This window comes from Pseudophryne corroboree, chromosome 12 (genome assembly GCF_028390025.1).
Source record: "Pseudophryne corroboree isolate aPseCor3 chromosome 12, aPseCor3.hap2, whole genome shotgun sequence".
Lineage (NCBI taxonomy): Eukaryota > Metazoa > Chordata > Amphibia > Anura > Myobatrachidae > Pseudophryne > Pseudophryne corroboree.
In genome coordinates this window covers 92046792-92069451 of record NC_086455.1, presented here as the reverse complement: position 1 = coordinate 92069451, position 22660 = coordinate 92046792, and the positions used below count along the sequence as shown (strand labels likewise).

Below are 22660 nucleotides of genomic sequence, written 5' to 3'. Positions count from 1 at the left end.
TATCCATATGGGATTACTGTACGCGATTATACAAACTCCGCTCATTCCACCCCCTCCTAGTCCCCTTATGGAACAATCCTATCTTCACTCCTGGTATGGACCACTATCATTTCTCACATTGGACTGCCCACAATATCTTGTTTCTCCTGGACCTAGCTCCCCTACACACCTTCCCGGACTTTGCTAACATACAATCGCGCTTTAACCTCCCCCACAGAGTTTTTTACCAATTTTTACAAATCCGACACTTCCACCACTCGCTTCACCGATCCTCCCCAGGCACTCCCCTTACACCCACTTCAGCTATTGAATCCCTGTGTCGTTCAGGCCACTTATCTAAAGGTCTTATCTCGTCAATCTATCAGATTTTGCTATCACACAATCAACCTGCTAAGGAACCCCACGAACTGGCATGGGAGAATGACACGGGGGAGGTTCTCACCCCCGAAGACTGGTCCCTAATTAAACTGGCCATATCAAAATGCTCAATTTCAGTGAGCATTAAAGAGAATGCTTATAAATTATATACCAGATGGTATTTGGTTCCGACCCGACTCCGTGCAATTTTCCCTGATGCCTCGGATCTTTGCTGGCGACAATGTGGCCAGAGAGGATCCTTATTACACGTTTGGTGGACGTGTCCTAGTATAAGTCAATACTGGAAGGAAATACACAAACTAATTAAGCATATCACTGACTTTGACATGCCCTCTTCACCTTTTTATTCTCTCTTAGCTAGACCGATCCCCAACCTTCCACGTCCCACGCTCAAACTGATCAATCACATACTTAACACAGCGAAGTGTCAAATTGCATTGCACTGGAAATCCACAGCCCCCCCTCCCGTCCCTGCTACTATCAACGCCATATGGTCAACTTACAGACTGGAACGTATCTCCTCAGTACTTCATGACACCCCGACTCATTTTATCCGCGTGTGGTCACTTTGGACCGATTATTACAACGCTGAACCTCCCTTGTCAACCATCTAAAATCACCTGAATCCCCCTAGCATGATGATACACCCCGACTGGCAAACCCCCCCCCCCCCCCCACCACACCACCTGTATCTTATGATTGCATCTCCGATCTTGTAATTCCTATCCCTAATCCTACCTCCCCCCACCCTCTCTATCACCTTCTCTCTCCCCCTTTTCTCATGTTCTTCTTCTCTGCACCCTTTCTACCTTCCTGTCTCTCTCCATACAGAATCACTAAAGTTCTATACTATTTTCTTCTTCCATCTTTCCTATAACCTATTACGCATATTTTTACTATCAGAACTCTGACTAGTATATTCTTCACATACATAAAATGATACATTCTATTTCAATGTTATAATGAGTTACACTTCTACTGATCTCCAATGATACAGGTGCTTTTACAGTATAACAATGTTTGGCTAAGACTTCATAATAAGCCTGCTGTATTTCCCTCACAAGTTGTAACCTAATTCTATATCACCCAATAAAATATTCTTTCAAAAAAAAAAACAAAAAAAAAAAAACACAGTCTCCAGTTCCTCTTTACCGGAGTTCATCAGCTTCACTCTTCAAGTCATTTAACCATAGACTCTAATTCTCCCAGTTCCTTCTATTTCTCCAATATTCGTGTACAGTTTGATTATTCATTAAAACTACAGTTATCTTCCTATGAAGTCATTCTTTTCTTTACGCCCTCTGGCTTACGTTAACACTTAGTTTGGCTTCCACCCCATGAGGAGGAATTACATTCAGCCACCTCGTTTACTCTCCTCACAGGTAGCTGTCCCTTCAACCAAAACTCGGTTGTCGGAACCCCCACTTAAGCCGAGCGTGACACCGGATAAGTACTCACATGATCTCATTGTCTCCGGAGGTCCGCCTGTCACTGAGCTGGTGGCTGCAGGACTATCAATTGAGCAGGGGCCGTCCATTCTGGATATCCGACTGGGTCCTCCTGACAATGGATGCCAGTCTGAGAGGTTGGGGCGCGGTGTTGGAACAACACTCTCTCTCTTCGGGGTCGGTGGACCACGGTGGAGTCTCTACTCCTGATAAATATTCTGGAACTGCGGGCAGTGTTCAATGCGTTGACAATGGCCCAGCATCTCATACAGAACAGACCTGTCCAAGTACAATCTGACAGTGCCACCACGGTGGCGTGCATCAATCATCAAGGCACTCGAAGCCGCATGGCAATGGAAGGAAGTATCAAGGATTCTTCAGTAGGCAGAACGCCATTTGCCGGCCATATCCGCATTGTTCATTCCGGGTGTCCTGAACTGGGAAGCGGACTATCTCAGTTGTCAGGACGTACATGCGGGAGAGTGGAGCCTCCATCCGGAGGTGTTTTAGCTTCTCGTGGACACGTGGGGCCTTCCAGATGTGGATCTGATGGCGTCTCGACACAATCACAAGGTTCCGGTCTTCGGAGCAAGGACAAGGGACCCTTAAGCTGCGTTCGTGGACGCTGTGGCAATTCCATGGAACTTTCAACTACCGTTAATGTTCCCTCCAGTGTCACTCCTGCCCAGAGTAATTCGGAAGTTCAAGCAAGAAGGAGGAAACCTGCTTCTGGTCGCTCCAGCGTGGCCTAGATGGCACTGGTTCTCCGATCTACTGGGTCTCTCATGGGATCGTTACCTTCTACTTCCACGACGACCAGACCTCCTCGTTCAGAGCCCTTGTATTTACCAGGATTTAGCCCGTCTGGATTTGAAGGCATGGCCCTTGAGGCTTCCGTCCTGAGGGCCAAGGGTTTTTCTGAGGCGGTCGTTCAAACTATGTAGAAGGCCAGTAAGCCGGCTTCTGCTCGGATCTACCATAGAGTCTGGAATTCTTACTTTACTTGGTGTGCGTCTCACAATCATGACGTTTTCAAGTTTAGTACGGCCAAATTGTTAGCCTTTCTACAAAAAGGCCTGGACTTAGGCCTGCGTCTGGCCTCCCTCAAGGTTAACATCTCTGCCTTGTCGGTTTGGTTTCAGAGAAAAATTGCTACCCTACCTGATGTCCATACATTCACTCAGGGTGTGTTGCGGATTCAGCCTCCTTACATGCCACCTGTGGCCCCTTGCGACTTGTCGTTGGTTTTGGAGGCCTTACAAGAGTCTCCATTCGAACCTCTTGCATCTGCTGACCTTGCGTGGCTTTCCCTTAAGGTCTTATTCTTGCTGGAGATTGCTTCAGCTAGAGGGGTCTTGGACTTGGGTGCCTTATCCTGTAAGTCCCCCTATTTCATTTTTCTCTAACGTCCTAAGTGGATGCTGGGGACTCCGTAAGGACCATGGGGAATAGCGGCTCCGCAGGAGACTGGGCACATCTAAAGAAAGCTTTAGGACTAACTGGTGTGCACTGGCTCCTCCCCCTATGACCCTCCTCCAAGCCTCAGTTAGATTTCTGTGCCCGACGAGAAGGGTGCACACTAGGGGCTCTCCTGAGCTTCTTAGTGAAAGTTTTAGTTTAGGTTTGTTATTTTCAGTGAGACCTGCTGGCAACAGGCTCACTGCATCGAGGGACTAAGGGGAGAAGAAGCGAACTCACCTGCGTGCAGAGTGGATTGGGCTTCTTGGCTACTGGACATTAGCTCCAGAGGGACGATCACAGGTTCAGCCTGGATGGGTCCCGGAGCCGCGCCGCCGGCCCCCTTACAGAGCCAGAAGAGCGAAGAGGTCCGGAGAAAGCGGCGGCAGAAGACGTTCCTGTCTTCAAATAAGGTAGCGCACAGCACTGCAGCTGTGCGCCATTGCTCTCAGCACACTTCACACTCCGGTCACTGAGGGTGCAGGGCGCTGGGGGGGGCGCCCTGAGACGCAATAAAACATGACAGAAATACCTTACATGGCAAAAAATGCATCACATATAGCTCCTGGGCTATATGGATGCATTTAACCCCTGCCAGAATATACAAAAAAACGGGAGATAAGGCCGCCGAAAAAGGGGCGGGGCCTATCTCCTCAGCACACTGGCGCCATTTTCCCTCACAGCTCAGTTGGAGGGAAGCTCCCTGGCTCTTCCCTGCACTACAGAGAGGGTTAAAAAAAGAGAGGGGGGCACTATTTAGGCGCAGTATTAAAACATACAGCAGCTATAAGGGGAAAAACACTTATATAAGGTTATCCCTGTATATATATATATATATATAATATAGCGCTCTGGTGTGTGCTGGCATACTCTCCCTCTGTCTCCCCAAAGGGCTAGTGGGGTCCTGTCCTCTATCAGAGCATTCCCTGTGTGTGTGCTGTGTGTCGGTACGTTTGTGTCGACATGTATGAGGAGAAAAATGATGTGGAGACGGAGCAGAGTGTCTGTAACAGTGATGTCACCCCCTAGGGGGTCGACACCTGAGTGGATGTACTGTTGAAAATTACGTGACAGTGTCAGCTCTATATAAAAAAACAGTGGTTGACATGAGACAGCCGGCTACTCAGCTTGTGCCTGTCCAGACGTCTCATAGGCCGTCAGGGGCTCTAAAGCGGCCGTTACCTCAGATGGCAGATATAGACGCCGACACGGATACTGACTCCTGTGTCGACGGTGAAGAGACAACCGTGATTTCCAGTAGGGCCACACGTTACATGATTGAGACAATGGCAAATGTTTTTATACATTTTTGATTATACGAGTACCACCAAAAAGGGGTATTATGTTCGGTGAGGGAAAAACTACCTGTAGTTTTCCTGAATCTGAGAAATAAAATGAGGTGTGTGATGATGCGCGGGTTTCCCCCCGATAACAATTGATAATTTCTTAAAAAGTATTGGCTGCATACCCTTTCCCGCCAGAGGTTAGGGTGCGTTGGGAAACACCCCCTAGGGGGGATAAGGCGCTCACACGCTTGTAAGAACAAGGGCTCTACCCTCTCATGAGATGGCCGCCCTTAAGGATCCTGCTGATAGAAAGCAGGAGGGTATCCAAAAAGGTATTTACACACATACTGGTGTTATACTGCGACCAGCTATCGCCTCAGCCTGGAGGTGCAGTGCTGGGTGGGCATGGTCGGATTCCCTGACTGGAAATATTAGGATAGTATATTATTGCCTATAGAGCATTTAAAAGATGCATTTCTATATATGCATGATGCACAGCGGAATAATTGCCGACTGGCATCAAGTATAAGTGCGTTGTCCAATTCTACCAGTAAAATGGTCAGGTGATGCGGATTCCAAACGGCATTTGGAAGTATTGACTTTGAAAGGGGACATTTGGGGTCGGTCTTTTAGACCTGGTGGCCACGGCAACAGCTGGGAAATCCACGTTTGTACCCCAGGTCGCCTCTCAAAATAAGACGCCGTATTATCAGGCGCAGTCCTTTGTTGGCAAGCGGACAAAAGGTTCCTCTTTTCTGCTCGTGACAGAGGGAGAGGAAAAGGGCTGCAGAGATCAACCAGTTCCCAGGAACAGAAACCCTTTCCCGCCTCTGCCAAGCCTTCAGTATGACGCTAGGGCTTTACAAGCTCAGGCACGGTGGGGGCCCGTTCTCAATGAATTTCAGTGCGCAGTGGGCTCACTCGCAAGTAGACCCCTGGATCCTTCAGGTAATATCTCAGGGGTACATATTGGAATTCGAGACGTCTCCCCCTCGCCGTTTCCAAAAGTCGGCTTTACCGACGTCTCCCTCTGACAGGGAGGCAGTTTTGGAAGCCATTCACAAGCTGTATTCCCAGCAGGTGATAATCAAGGTACCCCTCCTGCAACAGGGAACGGGGTATTATTCCACACTATTGTGGTACCGAAGCCAGACGGCTCGGTGAGACCGATTCTAAATCTAAAATCTAAAATCTTTGAACACTTACATACAGAGGTTCAAATTCAAGATTGAGTCACTCAGAGCAGTGATTGCGAACCTGGAAGAAGGGGACTACATGATGTCTCGGGACATCAAGGATGCTTACCTTCATGTCAAAATTTACCCTTCTCACCAAGGGTACCTCAGGTTATGGTACAGAACTGTCACTATCAGTTCAGACGCTGCCGTAGGGATGGTCCACGGCACCCCGGGTCTTTACCAAGGTAATGGCCGAAGTGATATCCCTTCGAAGGAAGGGAATTTTAGTTATCCCTTACTTGGACGATTCCCTGATAAGGGTAAGATCCAGGGAACAGTTGGAGGTCGGTGTAGCACTATCTCAGGTAGTGTTGCGGCAGCACGATTGGATTCTCAATATTCCAAAATCGCAGCTGGTTCCGACGACTTGTCTTCTATTTCCTAGGGATGATCCTGGACACAGTCCAGAAAAAAGGTGTTTCTCCCGGAAGAGAAAGCCAGGGAGTTATCCGAGCTAATCAGGAACCTCCTAAAACCGAACCAAGTCTCAGTGCATCAATGCACAAGGGTTCTGGGTAAAAATGGTGGCTTCCTCCGAAGCAATCCCATTGGTTAGATTCCACGCAAGAACTTTCCAGTGGAACCTACTGGACAAATGGTCCGGGTCGCATTTTCAGATGCATCAGCGGATAACCCTGTCACCAAGGACAAGGGTATCCATCCTGTGGTGGTTGCAGTGTGCTCATCTTCTAGAGGGCCGCAGATTCGGCATTCAGGACTGGGTCCTGGTGACCACGGATGCCAGCCTGCGAGGCTGGGGAGCAGTCACACAGGGAAGAAATATCCAGGGCTTAGGGTCAAGCCTGGATACATCACTTCACATAAATATCCTGAAGCTAAGGGCCATTTACAATGCTCTAAGCTTAGCAAGACCTCTGCTTCAAGGTCAGCCGGTGTTGATCCAGTCGGACAACATCATGGCAGTCACCCACGTAAACAGACAGGGTGGCACAAGAAGCAGGAGGGCAATGGCAGAAGCTGCAGGGATTCTTCGCTGGGCGGAAAATCATGTGATAGCACTGTCAACAGTATTCATTCCGGGAGTGGACAACTGGGAAGCAGACTTCCTCAGCACGACCTCCACCCGGGAGAGTGGGGACTTCACCCAGAAGTCGTCCACATGATTAAAAAACTCGACAGGTATTGCGCCAGGTCAAGAGACCCTCAGGCAATAGTTGTAGACGCTCTGGTAACACCGTGGGTGTACCAGTCAGTGTATGTGTTCCCTCCTCTGCCTCTCATACCCAAGGTACTGAGATTGATAAGATGGAGAGGAGAAAGCACTATATTCGTGGCTCCGGATTGGCCAAGAAGGACTTGGTAACCGGAACTTCAAGAGATGCTCACGGAGGGTCCGTGGCCTCTACCTCTAAGAAGGGACCTGCTCCAGCAAGGACCCTGTCTGTTCCAAGACTTACCGCGGCTGCGTTTGACGGCATGCCGGTTGAACACCGGATCCTGAAGGAAAAAAGGCATTCCGGATGAAGTCATCCATATCCTGATCTAAAGCCAGGAAGGATGTAACCGCAAAAACATTATCACCGCAATTGGCGAAAATATGTTGCGTAGTGCGAGGCCAGTAAGGCCCGACGGAGGAAATTCAACTGGGTCGATTCCTACATTTCCTGCAAACAGGAGTGTCTATGGGCCTGAAATTGGGGTCCATTAAGGTTCAGATTTCGGCCCTGTCAATTTTCTTCCAAAAAAGAACTAGCTTCAGTCCCTGAAGTTTAGACGTTTGTAAAAGGGGTACTGCATATACAGCCTCCTTTTGTGCCTCCAGTGGCAATTTGGGATCTCAATGTAGTTTGGGTTCCAAAAGTCACATTGGTTTGAACCACTTAAATCTGTGGAGTTAAAATATCTCACATGGAAAGTGGTCATGCTGTTGGCCCTGGCCTGGGCCAGGCGCGTGTCAGAATTGGCGGCTGTATCCTGTAAAAGCCCTTATCTGATTTTCCATTCGGACAGGGCGGAATTGAGGACTCGTCCTCAGTTTCTCCCTAAGGTGGTTCCAGCGTTTTCACCTGAACCAACCTATTGTGGTGCCTGCGGCTACTAGGGACTTGGAGGAATCCAAGTTGCTGGATGTTGTCAGGGCCCTGAAAATATTTCCAGGACGGCTGGAGTCAGGAAATCTGACTCGCTGTTTATCCTGTATGCACCCAACAAGCTGGGTGCTCCTGCTTCTAAGCAGACTATTGCTCGTTGGATTTGTAGTACAATTCAGCTTGCACATTCTGTGGCAGGCCTGCCACAGCTAAAATCTGTAAAAGCCCGTTCCACAAGGAAAGTGGGCTCATCTTGGGCGGCTGCCCGAGGGGTCTCGGCTTTACAACTTTGCCGAGCAGCTACTTGGTCAGGGGCAAAACACGTTTGCTAAATTCTACAAATTTGATACCCTGGCTGAGGAGGACCTGGAGTTCTCTCATTCGGTGCTGCAGAGTCATCCGCACTCTCCCGCCCGTTTGGGAGCTTTGGTATAATCCCCATGGTCCTTACGGAGTCCCCAGCATCCACTTAGGACGTTAGAGAAAATAAGAATTTACTTACCGATAATTCTATTTCTCATAGTCCGTAGTGGATGCTGGGCGCCCATCCCAAGTGCGGATTGTCTGCAATACTTGTACATAGTTATTGTTACAAAAATCGGGTTATTATTGTTGGGAGCCATCTTTTCAGAGGCTCCTCTGTTATCATACTGTTAACTGGGTTCGGATCACAAGTTATACGGTGTGATTTGTGTGGCTGGTATGAGTCTTACCCGGGATTCAAAATCCTTCCTTATTGTGTACGCTCGTCCGGGCACAGTATCCTAACTGAGGCTTGGAGGAGGGTCATAGGGGGAGGAGCCAGTGCACACCAGTTAGTCCTAAAGCTTTCTTTAGATGTGCCCAGTCTCCTGCGGAGCCGCTATTCCCCATGGTCCTTACGGAGTCCCCAGCATCCACTACGGACTATGAGAAATAGAATTATCGGTAAGTAAATTCTTATTTTCACTGTGTCCGGGCCGTTCTTAGAACACGGCCAGGTTATTTGCCTATGGTGGTGTCTTCTTTCCACCTTAACCAGGAGATTGTGGTTCCGGCCTTTAATTTTCCTGAGTTTTCTCCCAAAGAAAGGTCTTTGGATGTGGTACGGGCTCTCCGTATCTATGTGAAGAGAACTTCCTCAGTAAGGAAATCTGTTTTTTTTTTTTTTATGTGTTCGGTTTTTACAAACGTGGCTGGCCTGCTTCCAAGCAGACTCTGGCCAGATGGATTAGAATGGTGATTGTACATGCTTATGCACAGGCTGGTCGCCTATCTCCTGCTACCATTTAGGCCCATTCTACTCGGTCGGTTGGACCTTCTTGGGCGGCCCACCGTGGTGCGACCCTTGAACAATTGTGCAAGGCGGCTACGTGGTCCTCAGGGAACATGTTTATAAGGTTCTATGCCTTCGATACCGTCACTTCCCAAGATGCTTCCTTTGGACGCCGGGTTCTTGTGCCCGCTACAGTGCGTCCCCTCCCATAAGAAACTGCTTTAGGATATCCCCGATGTTAATCCTTGTGGAGCCCAGTGCACCTCGCAGCAGAAAATTAGATTTATGGTAAGAATTTACCGTTGTTAAATCTTTCTGCGAGGAACACTGGGCTCCACAAGGCGCCCACCCTGATGCACTTTGCTTCTTTGAGTTGGTATGGCATTAGCCGCTGACACCCTCCCCTGTGGTGAGTGTGTGGTCGATGTGGCTACTCATGTTTGTCGTCTCTGGTACCTGTTACTGCATTGGGCTGGTTAACGAAACTGAGCTCCTGTGCACAGAGACCGGGTGATATAGGAGGCGGCACTATGCATCTTGGGAAGAAAGTCAAAGCTTTGAGCCTGTTGGTGCCTCGGATAAAGATCCTACTCTACACCCCTATGTTAATCCTTGTGGAGCCCAGTGTACCTCGCAGAAAGAGATTTAAAAATGGTAAGTTCTTACCATAAATCTTGTTTTATATTTCTGACTAGTTCTGACTAGCCTGCTCCTGGTTGTGTGACTCCCCAATCAGTGTTTTGATCCTTCTTGGCTCAATACCATTAGAGCGTACTGAGACAGTGTGTGAAAAGTTTGTTGTTTTTTTTCTCTTATTTGGAACACTTTCGAGGATCCTCAACTTCGCCTGGCACATAAGCGTCTTCCTCCTTCCAGGACTCTGTTGTAAGTTTTGATTTCAAAGTAGAAGGAAGGTTAACTTACGGAATTGTCCCGGGTGGTGAGGACCTACACTGTTCCACCAGTCATGGCGTGGAAGACCTCATTGCTGCTGTGTGTCACTCTATGGACTGTTTGGATGTGGATTACCTCTCTGGACTGTTTGGAGGTGGAGACAGCTCTGCAATCAATGTGTTCGAGCTCCAAGCCATCTTACTAGAAATCTTTGAAGTCCAGTCAGTCCTGGCCGGCCAGTTCATATTCAGTCAGACAGCGCCATGGCGGTAGCATAAGTAAGTCAACAGGGAGGCACAAAGAATGTGACAGCGATGGCTCGAATCCTTTCCTGGGCAGAGATCTTTGTTCTGGCACTCTCAGCGGTGTTCAAACCAGGAATAAAAAATTGGAAAGCATACTTCCTCACCAGATCCATGTTTCTCGTGGGGGATTGGCCTCTTAATCCAGAGGTCTTCCAACAGTTAATTTGGAAGTGGGACCTTCCGCATGTGGATCTCCTGGCCTCTCTACACAACTTTTAGGTTCCACAATTTTGCGCGATATCTAGGGACCTGCTGCCTTTCTCAGTGGATGCTATGATGGTTCCGTGGCACTTGTGTATCTGTTTACTCTCACCCCATGTTTCTTCGGGTACTCAAGCGCATGGAGAATAAAAGGGTGATTAATCCTAGTTGCTCCAGACTCAATTCTCAAATTGTCGTCAGGTCCTGGGTGGCGTCTTCCATTTCGTCCAGACCTTTTACCACAAAGTACTTTTCTACAGAATGACATTCCTTGGTTGGCTTTAATGGCCTGGCTTTTGAGACCAAGCTTTTGAGACCAAGCTTTTGAAAGCTAAAGGTTTTTCTCTCAGTAGTCTGTACTATGCTACGAGCCCAGATACATTAAACGTTGGGTCCGCTTGGTCATTACTCGAGCCTATACTATTGCAGGGCAACTGACCCCAGATCACGTATTACTGCATTCCACTAGGGCAGTGGAGCCTTACTGGGCTGTTTGACACAGGGTTTCGACAGAACAGGCCTGTCGTGCAGCTGCCTAGTCCTCTGTCCACACTTTATCAGGATATTTTTATTTATTTATTTTTTGCCTCAGGCGAGGCCTACTTTGGGATTACAGTTCTCCAGTGTGGGGGTTGCTGTTGAATGTCCCATGGTCCAAATATTACTGTTGGTCAGTTTTGCCATGCAAGTGTATTAACATGGTTACACATAATCTTGTCATTTTAAAACAAACACATACTAAGTAAACTGCTTAAAATAAGGCTATTGTAATGGTAAGGACAACTAGGAACAAAGTGGAAGAAAAGATGAGTTAATAATACATATTAAAATCTTTACACATCCCCCATACCATGACTGAAAGACCGTGAGCAGCTTAGACTCATGGGAGTCCGGAAGTACCATAAGTGTGGTAGATACTGTACCAGCATCCGCAAGTAATTTGCGGCTACCCTCTGTGTAGTGCCGGGCAACTATCAGGATTTTGCTCCCACCTAGCTCTTGCAGAAATGTCCTACTCACGGAGGACAAACTGTACTAAAATCTTAATTCAATTTTCTCTTACGTCCTAGTGGATGCTGGGGACTCCGTAAGGACCATGGGGAATAGACGGGCTCCGCAGGAGACATGGGCACTTTAAGAAAGAATTTAGATTCTGGTGTGCTCTGGCTCCTCCCTCTATGTCCCTCCTCCAGACCCCAGTTTGAATCTGTGGCCGGACGAGCTGGGTGCTACTTAGTGAGCTCTCCTGAGCTTGCTATAAGAAAGAATTTTGTTAGGTTTTTTATTTTCAGGGAGCTCTGCTGGCAACAGACTCTCTGCATCGTGGGACTGAGGGGAGAGAAGCAGCCCTACTTTCTGAAGATAGGTCCTGCTTCTTAGGCTACTGGACACCATTAGCTCCAGAAGGATCGTACACAGGATCTCACCCTTTGTCGTCCGATCCCGGAGCCGCGCCGCCGTCCCCCTCGCAGAGCCGGAAGACGGAAGCCGGGTGAAAAAAGCAAGAAGACTTCGAAATCGGCGGCAGAAGACTCCAGTCTTCATATGAGGTAGCGCACAGCACTGCAGCTGTGCGCCATTGCTCCCACACTACACCCACATACTCCGGTCACTGTAAGTGCGCAGGGGGGGCGCCCTGGGCAGCACTTAGACCTCTTTGGAAAAAGTTTGCATAATATACAGTTGGGCACTGTATGTATGAGCCCCCGCCAAAATTGTACATAAAAGCGGGACAGAAGCCTGCCGTTGAGGGGGCAGGGCTTCTTCCTCAGCACTCACCAGCGCCATGTTTTTTCTCCACAGCACCGCTGAGAGGAAGCTCCCCAGTCTCTCCCCTGCAGTTATATGGTAGAAGAGGGTAAAAAGAGAGGGGGGGGGGCACATAATTAGGCGCAAAAATCAATATAAACAGCAGCTACTGGGTTAACATTAAGTTACTGTGTTATTCCTGGGTTAATAGCACTGGGGTGTGTGCTGGCATACTCTCTCTGTCTCTCCAAAGGGCCTTATGGGGGAATTGTCTTCAGATGAGCATTCCCTGAGTGTGTGGTGTGTCGGTACGTGTGTCGACATGTCTGAGGTAAAAGGCTCCCCTAAGGAGGAGATAGAGCGAATGTGTGTGAGAGGGTGTCTCCGTCGACAACGCCGACACCTGTTTGGATATGTGTAATTAAGTGCTAAGGTGAATTTATTGCACAAAAGATTAGAGAACAGACAGGAAATCTACCCATGTCTGTCCCTATGTCGCAGAGACCTTCAGAGTCTCTCAATGCTCACTATCCAAAATAATAGACACTGATATCGACACGGAGTTTGACTCCAGTGTCGACTACGATAATGCAAAGTCACAGCCAAAATGGCAGAAAAGTATTCAATATATGATTATTGTAATAAAAGATGTTTTGCATATCACTGATGACTCATCTGTCCCTGATACAAGGGTACACATGTTAAGGGGAGGAAAGCTGAGGTAAATTTCCCTCCTCTCATGATGAAAAATAGCGGCAATCTCCAGACAAGAGACTGCAGTTTCCCACAAAGAATTCTCAGGCAGTATCCTTTTCCCACTAGGGCCAGGATATGATGGGAATCTTCCCCTAGGGTGTCACGTTTGCCCAAAAGGTAGCCCTGACTTAACAGCTATTCTCAGGGATCCTGCAGATAGCGTGCACATTCTGGTACACTACTCAGACCGGCGATTGTGTCGGCATGGGTTTATAGCGCTGTGGCAGCGTGGACAGGTACCTTAGCAGAGATTGAGACCCTAGTATGTGTGTGTGTATGTGTATATATATATATATATATATATATATTAAAGATGCTGTCTTAAGAGAGATTTATTTATATATATATATATATATATATATATAAAAATAACATGCCCAAAGAGACCTGAGTATACTGGGTCCTAGAGTCAAAGCTATGTTGATTTCTGCTTGACGTATCCTGTAGAATATGCAATGGACAGATGATGCCGACTTAAGAGGCACATGGAAGGCTGAGGATTGTGTGGAGAAGGGTTCTCGGACCTGGTCTCCACAGCTATAGCTGGTAATTCTGATATTTTGCCTTATATTCCTGCACAGCCTAGGAAAGCACGACATTATCAAATGCAGCCTTTCGAACAAAGTAACAAGAAAGTCCGAGGTGCATCCTTTCTTGCCAGAGGCGGGGGCAGAGGAAAGAAGCTGCACAACACAGCTAGTTCCCAGGAACAGAAGTCCTCCCCGGCCTCTACAAAATCCACCGCATGTCGCTGGGGCTCCACAGGCGGTGCTAGGCCCGGTGGGGGCACGCCTTCGTAAGTTCAGCCACAAGTGGGTTCACTCCCTGTTAGATCTCTGGGCAATAGATATTGTGTCTCAGGGATACAAGCTGGACTTTGAGAAGATGCCCCCTCACCGACGTCCCTGCCGGCTTCCCCCCACGAGAGGGAAACAGTGTTAACTGCAATTCACAAATTGTATCTTCAACAGGTGGTGGTCAAGGTTCCCCTCCTTCAACAAGGAGGGGGTTGTTATTCGACCATGTTGTAGTCCTGAAACCGGACCGTTCGGTCAGACCCATATTGAATTTAAAATCCCTGAACATATACCTGAAAAGGTTCAAGTTCAAGATGGAATCACTAAGAGCGGTCATTGCAAGCCTGAAAGGGGGAGATTTTATGGTGACTCTGGACATAAAGGATGCATACCTTCATGTCCCCATTTATCCACCTCATCAGGCGTACCTCAGAATTGCGGTACGGGATTGTCATTACAAATTTCAGACATTGCCGTTTGGTCTCTCCACGGCCCCGAGAATATTCACCAAGGTAATGGCGGAAATGATGGTGCTCCTGCGGAAGCAAGGTGTCACTATTATCACGTACTTCGACGATCTCCTCATAAAAGCGAGATCAAGAGAGCAGTTGCTGAACAGCGTATAACTTTCTCTGGAAGTGTAACGGCAACACGGCTGGATTCTATATATTCCAAAGTTGCAGTTGGTTCCTACAGCTCATCTGCCTCTCCTAGGCATGATCCTAGACACAGACCAGAAAAGAGTTTATCTCCTGATAGAGAGAGCTCAGGAGCTCGTGACACTGGTCAGGAATCTATTAAAACCAAAACAGGTGTCAGTGCATCACTGCACTCAAGTCCTGGGAAGGATGGTGGCATCATACGAGGCCATTCCCTTCGGCAGGTTCCATGCAAGGACCTTCCAATGGTCCGGATCACATCTTCAGATGCATTTGTTAATCACCCTATCCCCTAGGGCCAGGGTGTCTCTCCTGTGGTGGCTGCAGAGTGCTCACCTTCTCGAAGGTCACTGATTCGGCATTCGGGACTGGGTCCTGGTGACCACGGATGCAAGCCTCCGAGGGTGGGGGGCAGTCACACAGGGAAGAAATTTCCAAGGGCTGTGGTCAAGTCAGGAGACTTGCCTTCACATCAACATCCTGGAACTAAGGGCCATATAAGACGCCCTACGTCAAGCGGAGTCCCTGCTTCGCGACCAACCGGTTCTGATTCAGTCAGACAATATCACCGCAATGGCTCATGTAAACCGCCAAGGCGGAACAAGGAGCAGGGTGGCGATGGTAGAAGCCACCAGAATTCTTCGCTGGGCGGAGAATCACGTAAACGCGCTGTCAGCAGTGTTCATTCCGGGAGTGGACAACTGGGAAGCAGACTTTCTCAGCAGGCACGACCTCCACCCGGGAGAGTGGGGACTTCATCAAGAAGTCTTCATGCAATTTGCAAGTCGGTGGGAACTGCCACAGGTGGACATGATGGCATCCCGCCTCAACATTCCCGTCGGTCTATGTATTTCCTCCTCTTCCTCTCATACCCAAGGTGCTGAGAATCATAAGGAAAAGAGGAGTGAGAACAATACTCTTTGTTCCGGATTGGCCAAGAAGGACTTGGTATCCAGATCTGCAAGAAATGCTCACAGAGGGCCCTGTCTATTCCAAGACTTACCGCGGCTGCGTTTGACGGCATGGCGGTTGAACGCCGGATCCTAGCAGAAAAAGGCATTCCGGATGAGGTCATTCCTACGCTGATAGAGGCTAGGAAGGATGTGACGGCTCAACATTATCACCGTATATGGCGAAAATATGTGGCTTGGTGTGAGGCCAGTAATGCCCCTACGGAGGAATTCCAGCTGGGCCTTTTCCTTCACTTCCTACAGTCAGGAGTGACTTTGGGCCTTAAATTGGGTTCCATTAAGGTTCAGATTTCGGCCTTATCCATTTTCTTTCAAAAAGAACTGGCTTCTCTGTCTGAAGTTCAGACGTTTGTAAAGGGAGTGCTGCATATTCAGCCCCCTTTTGTGCCTCCAGTGGCACCTTGGGATCTTAACGTGGTGTTGAGTTTCCTGAAATCACACTGGTTTGAACCACTCAAAACGGTGGATGTAAAATATCTCACGTGGAAGGTGGTCATGCTATTAGCCTTGGCTTCGGCTAGGCGTGTGTCAGAATTGGCGGCTTTGTCACATAAAAGCCCTTATCTGGTTTTCCATGCGGATAGAGCAGAATTGCGGACCCGCCCACAATTTCTGCCGAAAGTGGTTTCATCCTTTCATATAAACCAACCTATTGTGGTGCCTGTGGCTACTACTGACCTGGAGGATTCCGAGTCACTGGATGTAGTCGGGGCTTTGTAGGTTTATGTAGCCAGAACGGCTAAGGTCAGGAAAACAGAATCTTTGTTTATCCTGTATGCTTCCAACAAGCTTGGGGCACCTGCTTCAAAGCAAACTATTGCTCGCTGGATCTGTAACACGATTCAGCAGGCTCATTCTGCGGCTGGGTTTGCCACTGCCTAAATCCGTTAAGGCCCATTCCACAAGTAAGGTGGGTGGTTCTTGGGCGGCTGCCCGAGGGGTCTCGGCATTACAGCTTTGCCGAGCGGCTACTTGGTCAGGTTCAAACACCTTTGCAAAGTTCTACAAGTTTGATACCCTGGTTGAGGAGGACCTTGTGTTTGCTCATTCGGTGCTGCAGAGTCATCCGCACTCTCCCGCCCGTTTGGGAGCTTTGGTATAATCCCCATGGTCATTACGGAGTCCCCAGCATCCACTAGGACGTTAGAGAAAATAAGATTTTACCTACCGGTAAATCTATTTCTCGTAGTCAGTAGTGGATGCTGGGCGCCCGTCCCAAGTGCGGACTTCTTCTGCAATGCTTGTATATAGTTATTGCTTAAATAAGGGTTATGTTATAGTTGCATCAGAGTTTATCTGATGCTCTGTGATTGTTCATACTGTTAACTGGGTAAAGTTATCACAAGTTATACGGTGTGATTGGTATGAGTCTTACCCTGGATTCCCAAAATCCTTTCCTTGTACTGTCAGCTCTTCCGGGCACAGTTTCCTTAACTGAGGTCTGGAGGAGGGGCATAGAGGGAGGAGCCAGAGCACACCAGAGTCTAAATTCTTTCTTAAAGTGCCCATGTCTCCTGCGGAGCCCGTCTATTCCCCATGGTCCTTACGGAGTCCCCAGCATCCACTACGGACTACGAGAAATAGATTTACCGGTAAGTAAAATCTTATATTTTTTTTTCCTCCTTTATCATCATCTCCACATCGTTGGTCAATAAAATGCATATCCCCCCAACCTCCCTGTTTACGAAAAAGATAGAAAGCCCTATTTATCCTGTGAAAGCAACATACATTTAAATGTTTGACCTAAGTAATACAACACCATACATTGATCAGACCTATATGCTGGTCATAGTATTATTACCCATGACAAAAACCTGGAAAGAGTTGCTGCCAATCTGTGGTCATGAGATGTTATGTTATAGTTGTAGCTTTGTATCTACTAATAGCAGACATCACCATTTTACTGTAATTGGTTATGTATGCAAAATTATTATTATTATTATTTTTGTGTTTTTGTTTCTCATGTTTAGCAATGTGGAATTAATGCAAATGATGTGAAGAAGCTGGAGGAAGCTGGGTTTCATACAGTAGAGGCAGTTGCTTATGCCCCCAAAAAGGAACTTCTTAATATAAAAGGAATTAGTGAAGCCAAAGCTGACAAAATCCTGGTAAGTCAGTTTTTTTTATTCTTTATTACAGTTTATAGTTTCTTGAATGATTGATATAGTCTGTTTTGTATCTTGTAAATAATGTGTTACTTAGATTTGTAACATGTTACGTCTTATTTGTTAGTGTATTTTTTTGGAAATTCTCTTTTTATTTATTTTGGTGCTTTGGTTTCTTGTCAATGTGATCTCTATGGGATGGCTGTGAGATTTGACTGTAGTTTCCATCTGATCACTTTAGTAAGTGTTAAGTTCTGATGGCTTGTCTGGGTCCAATAACCGCTATCATAGATTTCTATGCAAAGCAATATGTTGATCCAAAATGGCATTTGATTTATGTCCTGGCATAATAAAAATTACAGTGAGCTGTGTTCAGGTTTGGCCAGCTCATGAAACATATTTTAGTGTATATTCCATGTCATGTCAATCAGGCATGACACCCACTGCCTCAGATTTTCATGATACTTTGTACACTTGATATTATCACATAGCTACTAACCCATGTAAAATTTTTCTTCTCTAGGCCTCACCATTTTTTAGCTATAGGGGGTCAAAGTTTCGAAAAATTGCTCGTAAATGCCACTCCTGATGCTGTTTTTTCTGAGGTATATTTGGAAAAAAATTCACATCTCAGTGCCTGATCCACTTATCACTTTACTATTGAAAAATGAATTTCGAAGGAAAGTAAAACTAACCCAATTTCTCTATCGTCCTAGTGGATGCTGGGGTTCCTGAAAGGACCATGGGGAATAGCGGCTCCGCAGGAGACAGGGCACAAAAAGTAAAGCTTTATGATCAGGTGGTGTGTACTGGCTCCTCCCCCTATGACCCTCCTCCAAGCCTCAGTTAGATTTTTGTGCCCGGCCGAGAAGGGTGCAATCTAGGTGGCTCTCCTAAAGAGCTGCTTAGAAAAGTTTAGTTTAGGTTTTTTATTTTACAGTGAGTCCTGCTGGCAACAGGATCACTGCAACGAGGGACTTAGGGGAGAAGAAGTGAACTCACCTGCGTGCAGGATGGATTGGCTTCTTTGGCTACTGGACATTAGCTCCAGAGGGACGATCACAGGTACAGCCTGGATGGTCACGGAGCCTCGCCGCCGGCCCCCTTGCAGATGCTGAAAAGAGAAGAAGGTCCAGAATCGGCGGCAGAAGACTCCTCAGTCTTCTTAAGGTAGCGCACAGCACTGCAGCTGTGCGCCATTGCTCTCAGCACACTTCACACGGCAGTCACTGAGGGTGCAGGGCGCTGGCGGGGGGCGCCCTGGGAAGCAATGTAAACCTATTTTTTGGCATAAAATACCTCACATATAGCCTCCGGGGGCTATATGGAGATATTTAACCCCTGCCAGAATCCGTTAAAGAGCGGGAGACGAGCCCGCCGAAAAAGGGGCGGGGCCTATCTCCTCAGCACACAGCGCCATTTTCCTCACACAGCTCCGCTGGTCAGGAAGGCTCCCAGGCTCTCCCCTGCACTGCACTACAGAAACAGGGTAAAACAAGAGAGGGGGGGCAAAATTGTGGCAAAATTATATATATTAAAGCAGCTATATAGGGAGCACTTATTATAAGGCTATCCCTGTCATATATAGCGCTTTTGGTGTGTGCTGGCAAACTCTCCCTCTGTCTCCCCAAAGGGCTAGTGGGGTCCTGTCTTCTTTAAGAGCATTCCCTGTGTGTCTGCTGTGTGTCGGTACGTGTGTGTCGACATGTATGAGGACGATATTGGTGTGGAGGCGGAGCAATTGCCAAATATGGGGATGTCACCCCCTAGGGAGTCGACACCAGAATGGATGGCTTTATTTATGGAATTACGGGATAGTGTCAACACGCTAAAGCAGTCGTTTGACGACATGAGACGGCCGGACAATCAATCAGCACCTGTCCAGGCGCCTCAAACACCGTCAGGGGCTGTAAAACGCCCGTTACCTCAGTCGGTCGACACGGACCCAGACACAGGCACTGATTCCAGTGGCGACGGTGACGAATCAACCGTATTTTCCAGGAGGGCCACACGTTATATGATTTTGGCAATGAAGGAGGCGTTACATATTGCTGATACTACAGGTACCACAAAACAGGGTATTATGTGGGGTGTGAAAAAACTACCTATAGTTTTTCCTGAATCAGATGAATTAAATGAGGTGTGTGATGAAGCGTGGGTTGCCCCCGATAAAAAACTGCTAATTTCAAAGAAGTTATTGGCTTTATACCCTTTCCCGCCAGAGGTTAGGGCGCGCTGGGAAACACCTCCTAGGGTGGACAAGGCGCTCACACGCTTATCAAAACAAGTGGCGTTACCCTCTCCTGAGACGGCCGCACTTAAAGATCCAGCAGATAGGAGGATGGAAAATATCCAAAAAAGTATATACACACATACAGGTGTTATACTACGACCAGCTATAGCGACAGCCTGGATGTGCAGTGCTGGGGTAGCTTGGTCAGAGTCCCTGATTGAAAATATTGATACCCTGGATAGGGACAATGTTTTACTGTCTTTAGAGCAAATAAAGGATGCGTTTCTTTATATGCGTGATGCACAGAGGGATATTTGCACACTGGCATCACGGGTAAGTGCTATGTCCATTTCGGCCAGAAGAAGTTTATGGACGCGACAGTGGTCAGGTGATGCGGACTCAAAACGGCATATGGAAGTTTTGCCGTATAAAGGGGAGGAGTTATTTGGTGTTGGTCTATCGGATTTGGTGGCCACGGCTACAGCCGGGAAATCCACCTTTTTACCTCAAGTCACTCCCCAACAGAAAAAGACACCGACTTTTCAGCCGCAGCCCTTTCGTTCCTTTAAAAACAAGAGAGCAAAGGGATATTCATATCTGCCACGAGGCAGAGGAAAGGGGAAGAGACTGCAACAGGCAGCTCCTTCCCAGGAACAGAAGCCCTCCCCCGCTTCTACAAAAGCCTCAGCATGACGCTGGGGCTTCTCAAGCGGACTCGGGGGCGGTGGGGGGTCGTCTCAAGAATTTCAGCGCGCAGTGGGCTCACTCGCAGGTGGATCCCTGGATCCTGCAGATAATATCTCAGGGTTACAGGTTGGAACTAGAGACGTCTCCACCTCGCCGTTTCCTGAAGTCTGCTTTACCAACGTCCCCCTCCGACAGGGTGACGGTCTTGGAAGCCATTCACAAGCTGTACTCTCAGCAGGTGATAGTCAAGGTACCCCTTTTACAACAAGGAAAGGGGTATTATTCCACTCTATTTGTGGTACCGAAGCCGGATGGCTCGGTAAGACCTATTCTAAATCTGAAATCCTTGAACCTGTACATAAAAAAGTTCAAGTTCAAGATGGAGTCACTCAGAGCGGTGATAGCGAACCTGGAAGAAGGGGACTTTATGGTATCCTTGGACATCAAGGATGCGTATCTCCACGTTCCAATTTCCCCTCACACCAGGGGTACCTCAGGTTCGTCGTACAGAACTGTCACTATCAGTTTCAGACGCTGCCGTTTGGATTGTCCACGGCACCTCGGGTCTTTACCAAGGTAATGGCCGAGATGATGATTCTTCTTCGAAGAAAAGGCGTATTAATTATCCCATACTTGGACGATCTCCTAATAAGGGCAAGGTCCAGAGAACAGCTAGAGATGGGACTAGCACTGTCTCAAGAAGTGCTAAAGCAGCACGGGTGGATTCTGAATATTCCAAAATCCCAGTTAATTCCGACAACACGTCTGCTGTTCTTAGGGATGATTCTGGACACGGTTCAGAAAAAGGTTTTTCTCCCGGAGGAAAAAGCCAAGGAGTTATCCGAACTTGTCAGGAACCTCCTAAAACCAGGAAAGGTGTCTGTACATCAATGCACAAGAGTCCTGGGAAAAATGGTGGCTTCTTACGAAGCAATTCCATTCGGCAGATTCCACGCAAGAGTTTTCCAGAGGGATCTGCTGGACAAATGGTCAGGGTCGCATCTTCAGATGCACCAGCGGATAACCCTGTCTCCAAGGACAAGGGTATCTCTTCTGTGGTGGTTGCAGAGTGCTCATCTATTGGAGGGCCGCAGATTCGGCATACAGGATTGGATCCTGGTGACCACGGACGCCAGCCTGAGAGGCTGGGGAGCAGTCACACAAGGAAGAAACTTCCAGGGCGTGTGGTCGAGCCTGGAAACGTCTCTTCACACAAACATTCTGGAACTAAGAGCAATCTACAATGCTCTAAGCCAGGCAGAACCTCTGCTTCAAGGAAAACCGGTGTTGATCCAGTCGGACAACATCACGGCAGTCGCCCATGTAAACAGACAGGGCGGCACAAGAAGCAGGAGTGCAATGGCAGAAGCTGCAAGGATTCTTCGCTGGGCGGAGAATCATGTGATAGCACTGTCAGCAGTGTTCATCCCGGGAGTGGACAACTGGGAAGCAGACTTCCTCAGCAGACACGACCTTCACCCGGGAGAGTGGGGACTTCATCCAGAAGTTTTCCACATGCTTGTAACCCGTTGGGAAAGACCAATGGTGGACATGATGGCGTCTCGCCTCAACAAAAAACTGGACAGGTATTGCGCCAGGTCAAGAGATCCGCAGGCAATAGCTGTGGACGCGCTGGTAACGCCTTGGGGTGTACCAGTCGGTGTATGTGTTTCCTCCTCTGCCTCTCATACCAAAAGTATTGAGAATTATACGGCAAAGAGGCGTAAGAACGATACTAGTGGCTCCGGATTGGCCAAGAAGGACTTGGTACCCGGAACTTCAAGAGATGATCACGGAGGATCCGTGGCCTCTACCTCTGAGAAGGGACCTGCTTCAGCAGGGTCCCTGTCTGTTTCAAGACTTACCGCGGCTGCGTTTGACGGCATGGCGGTTGAACGCCGGATCCTAAAGGGAAAAGGCATTCCGGAAGAAGTCATTCCTACCTTGATTAAAGCAAGGAAGGAAGTAACCGCGCAACATTATCACCGCATTTGGCGAAAATATGTTGCGTGGTGCGAGGATCGGAGTGCTCCGACGGAGGAATTTCAACTGGGTCGATTCCTACATTTCCTGCAATCAGGATTGTCTATGGGTCTCAAATTGGGATCTATTAAGGTTCAAATTTCGGCCCTGTCGATTTTCTTCCAGAAAGAATTGGCTTCAGTTCCTGAAGTCCAGACCTTTGTTAA

General features: G+C 48.0%; 1 protein-coding gene across 3 annotated transcripts in view; it reads left to right on the top strand.

Annotated features, from left to right (window-relative positions):
- RAD51 (RAD51 recombinase) overlaps positions 1-22660 on the top strand; it is a 262769-nt gene that overhangs the window by 45975 nt on the left and 194134 nt on the right. For all 3 annotated transcript variants that reach the window (XM_063947784.1, XM_063947782.1, XM_063947783.1), the window contains exon 3: positions 17417-17554. In XM_063947784.1, the coding sequence (XP_063803854.1) occupies positions 17417-17554 (138 nt within the window). The remainder of the gene's footprint in view (positions 1-17416; positions 17555-22660) is intronic.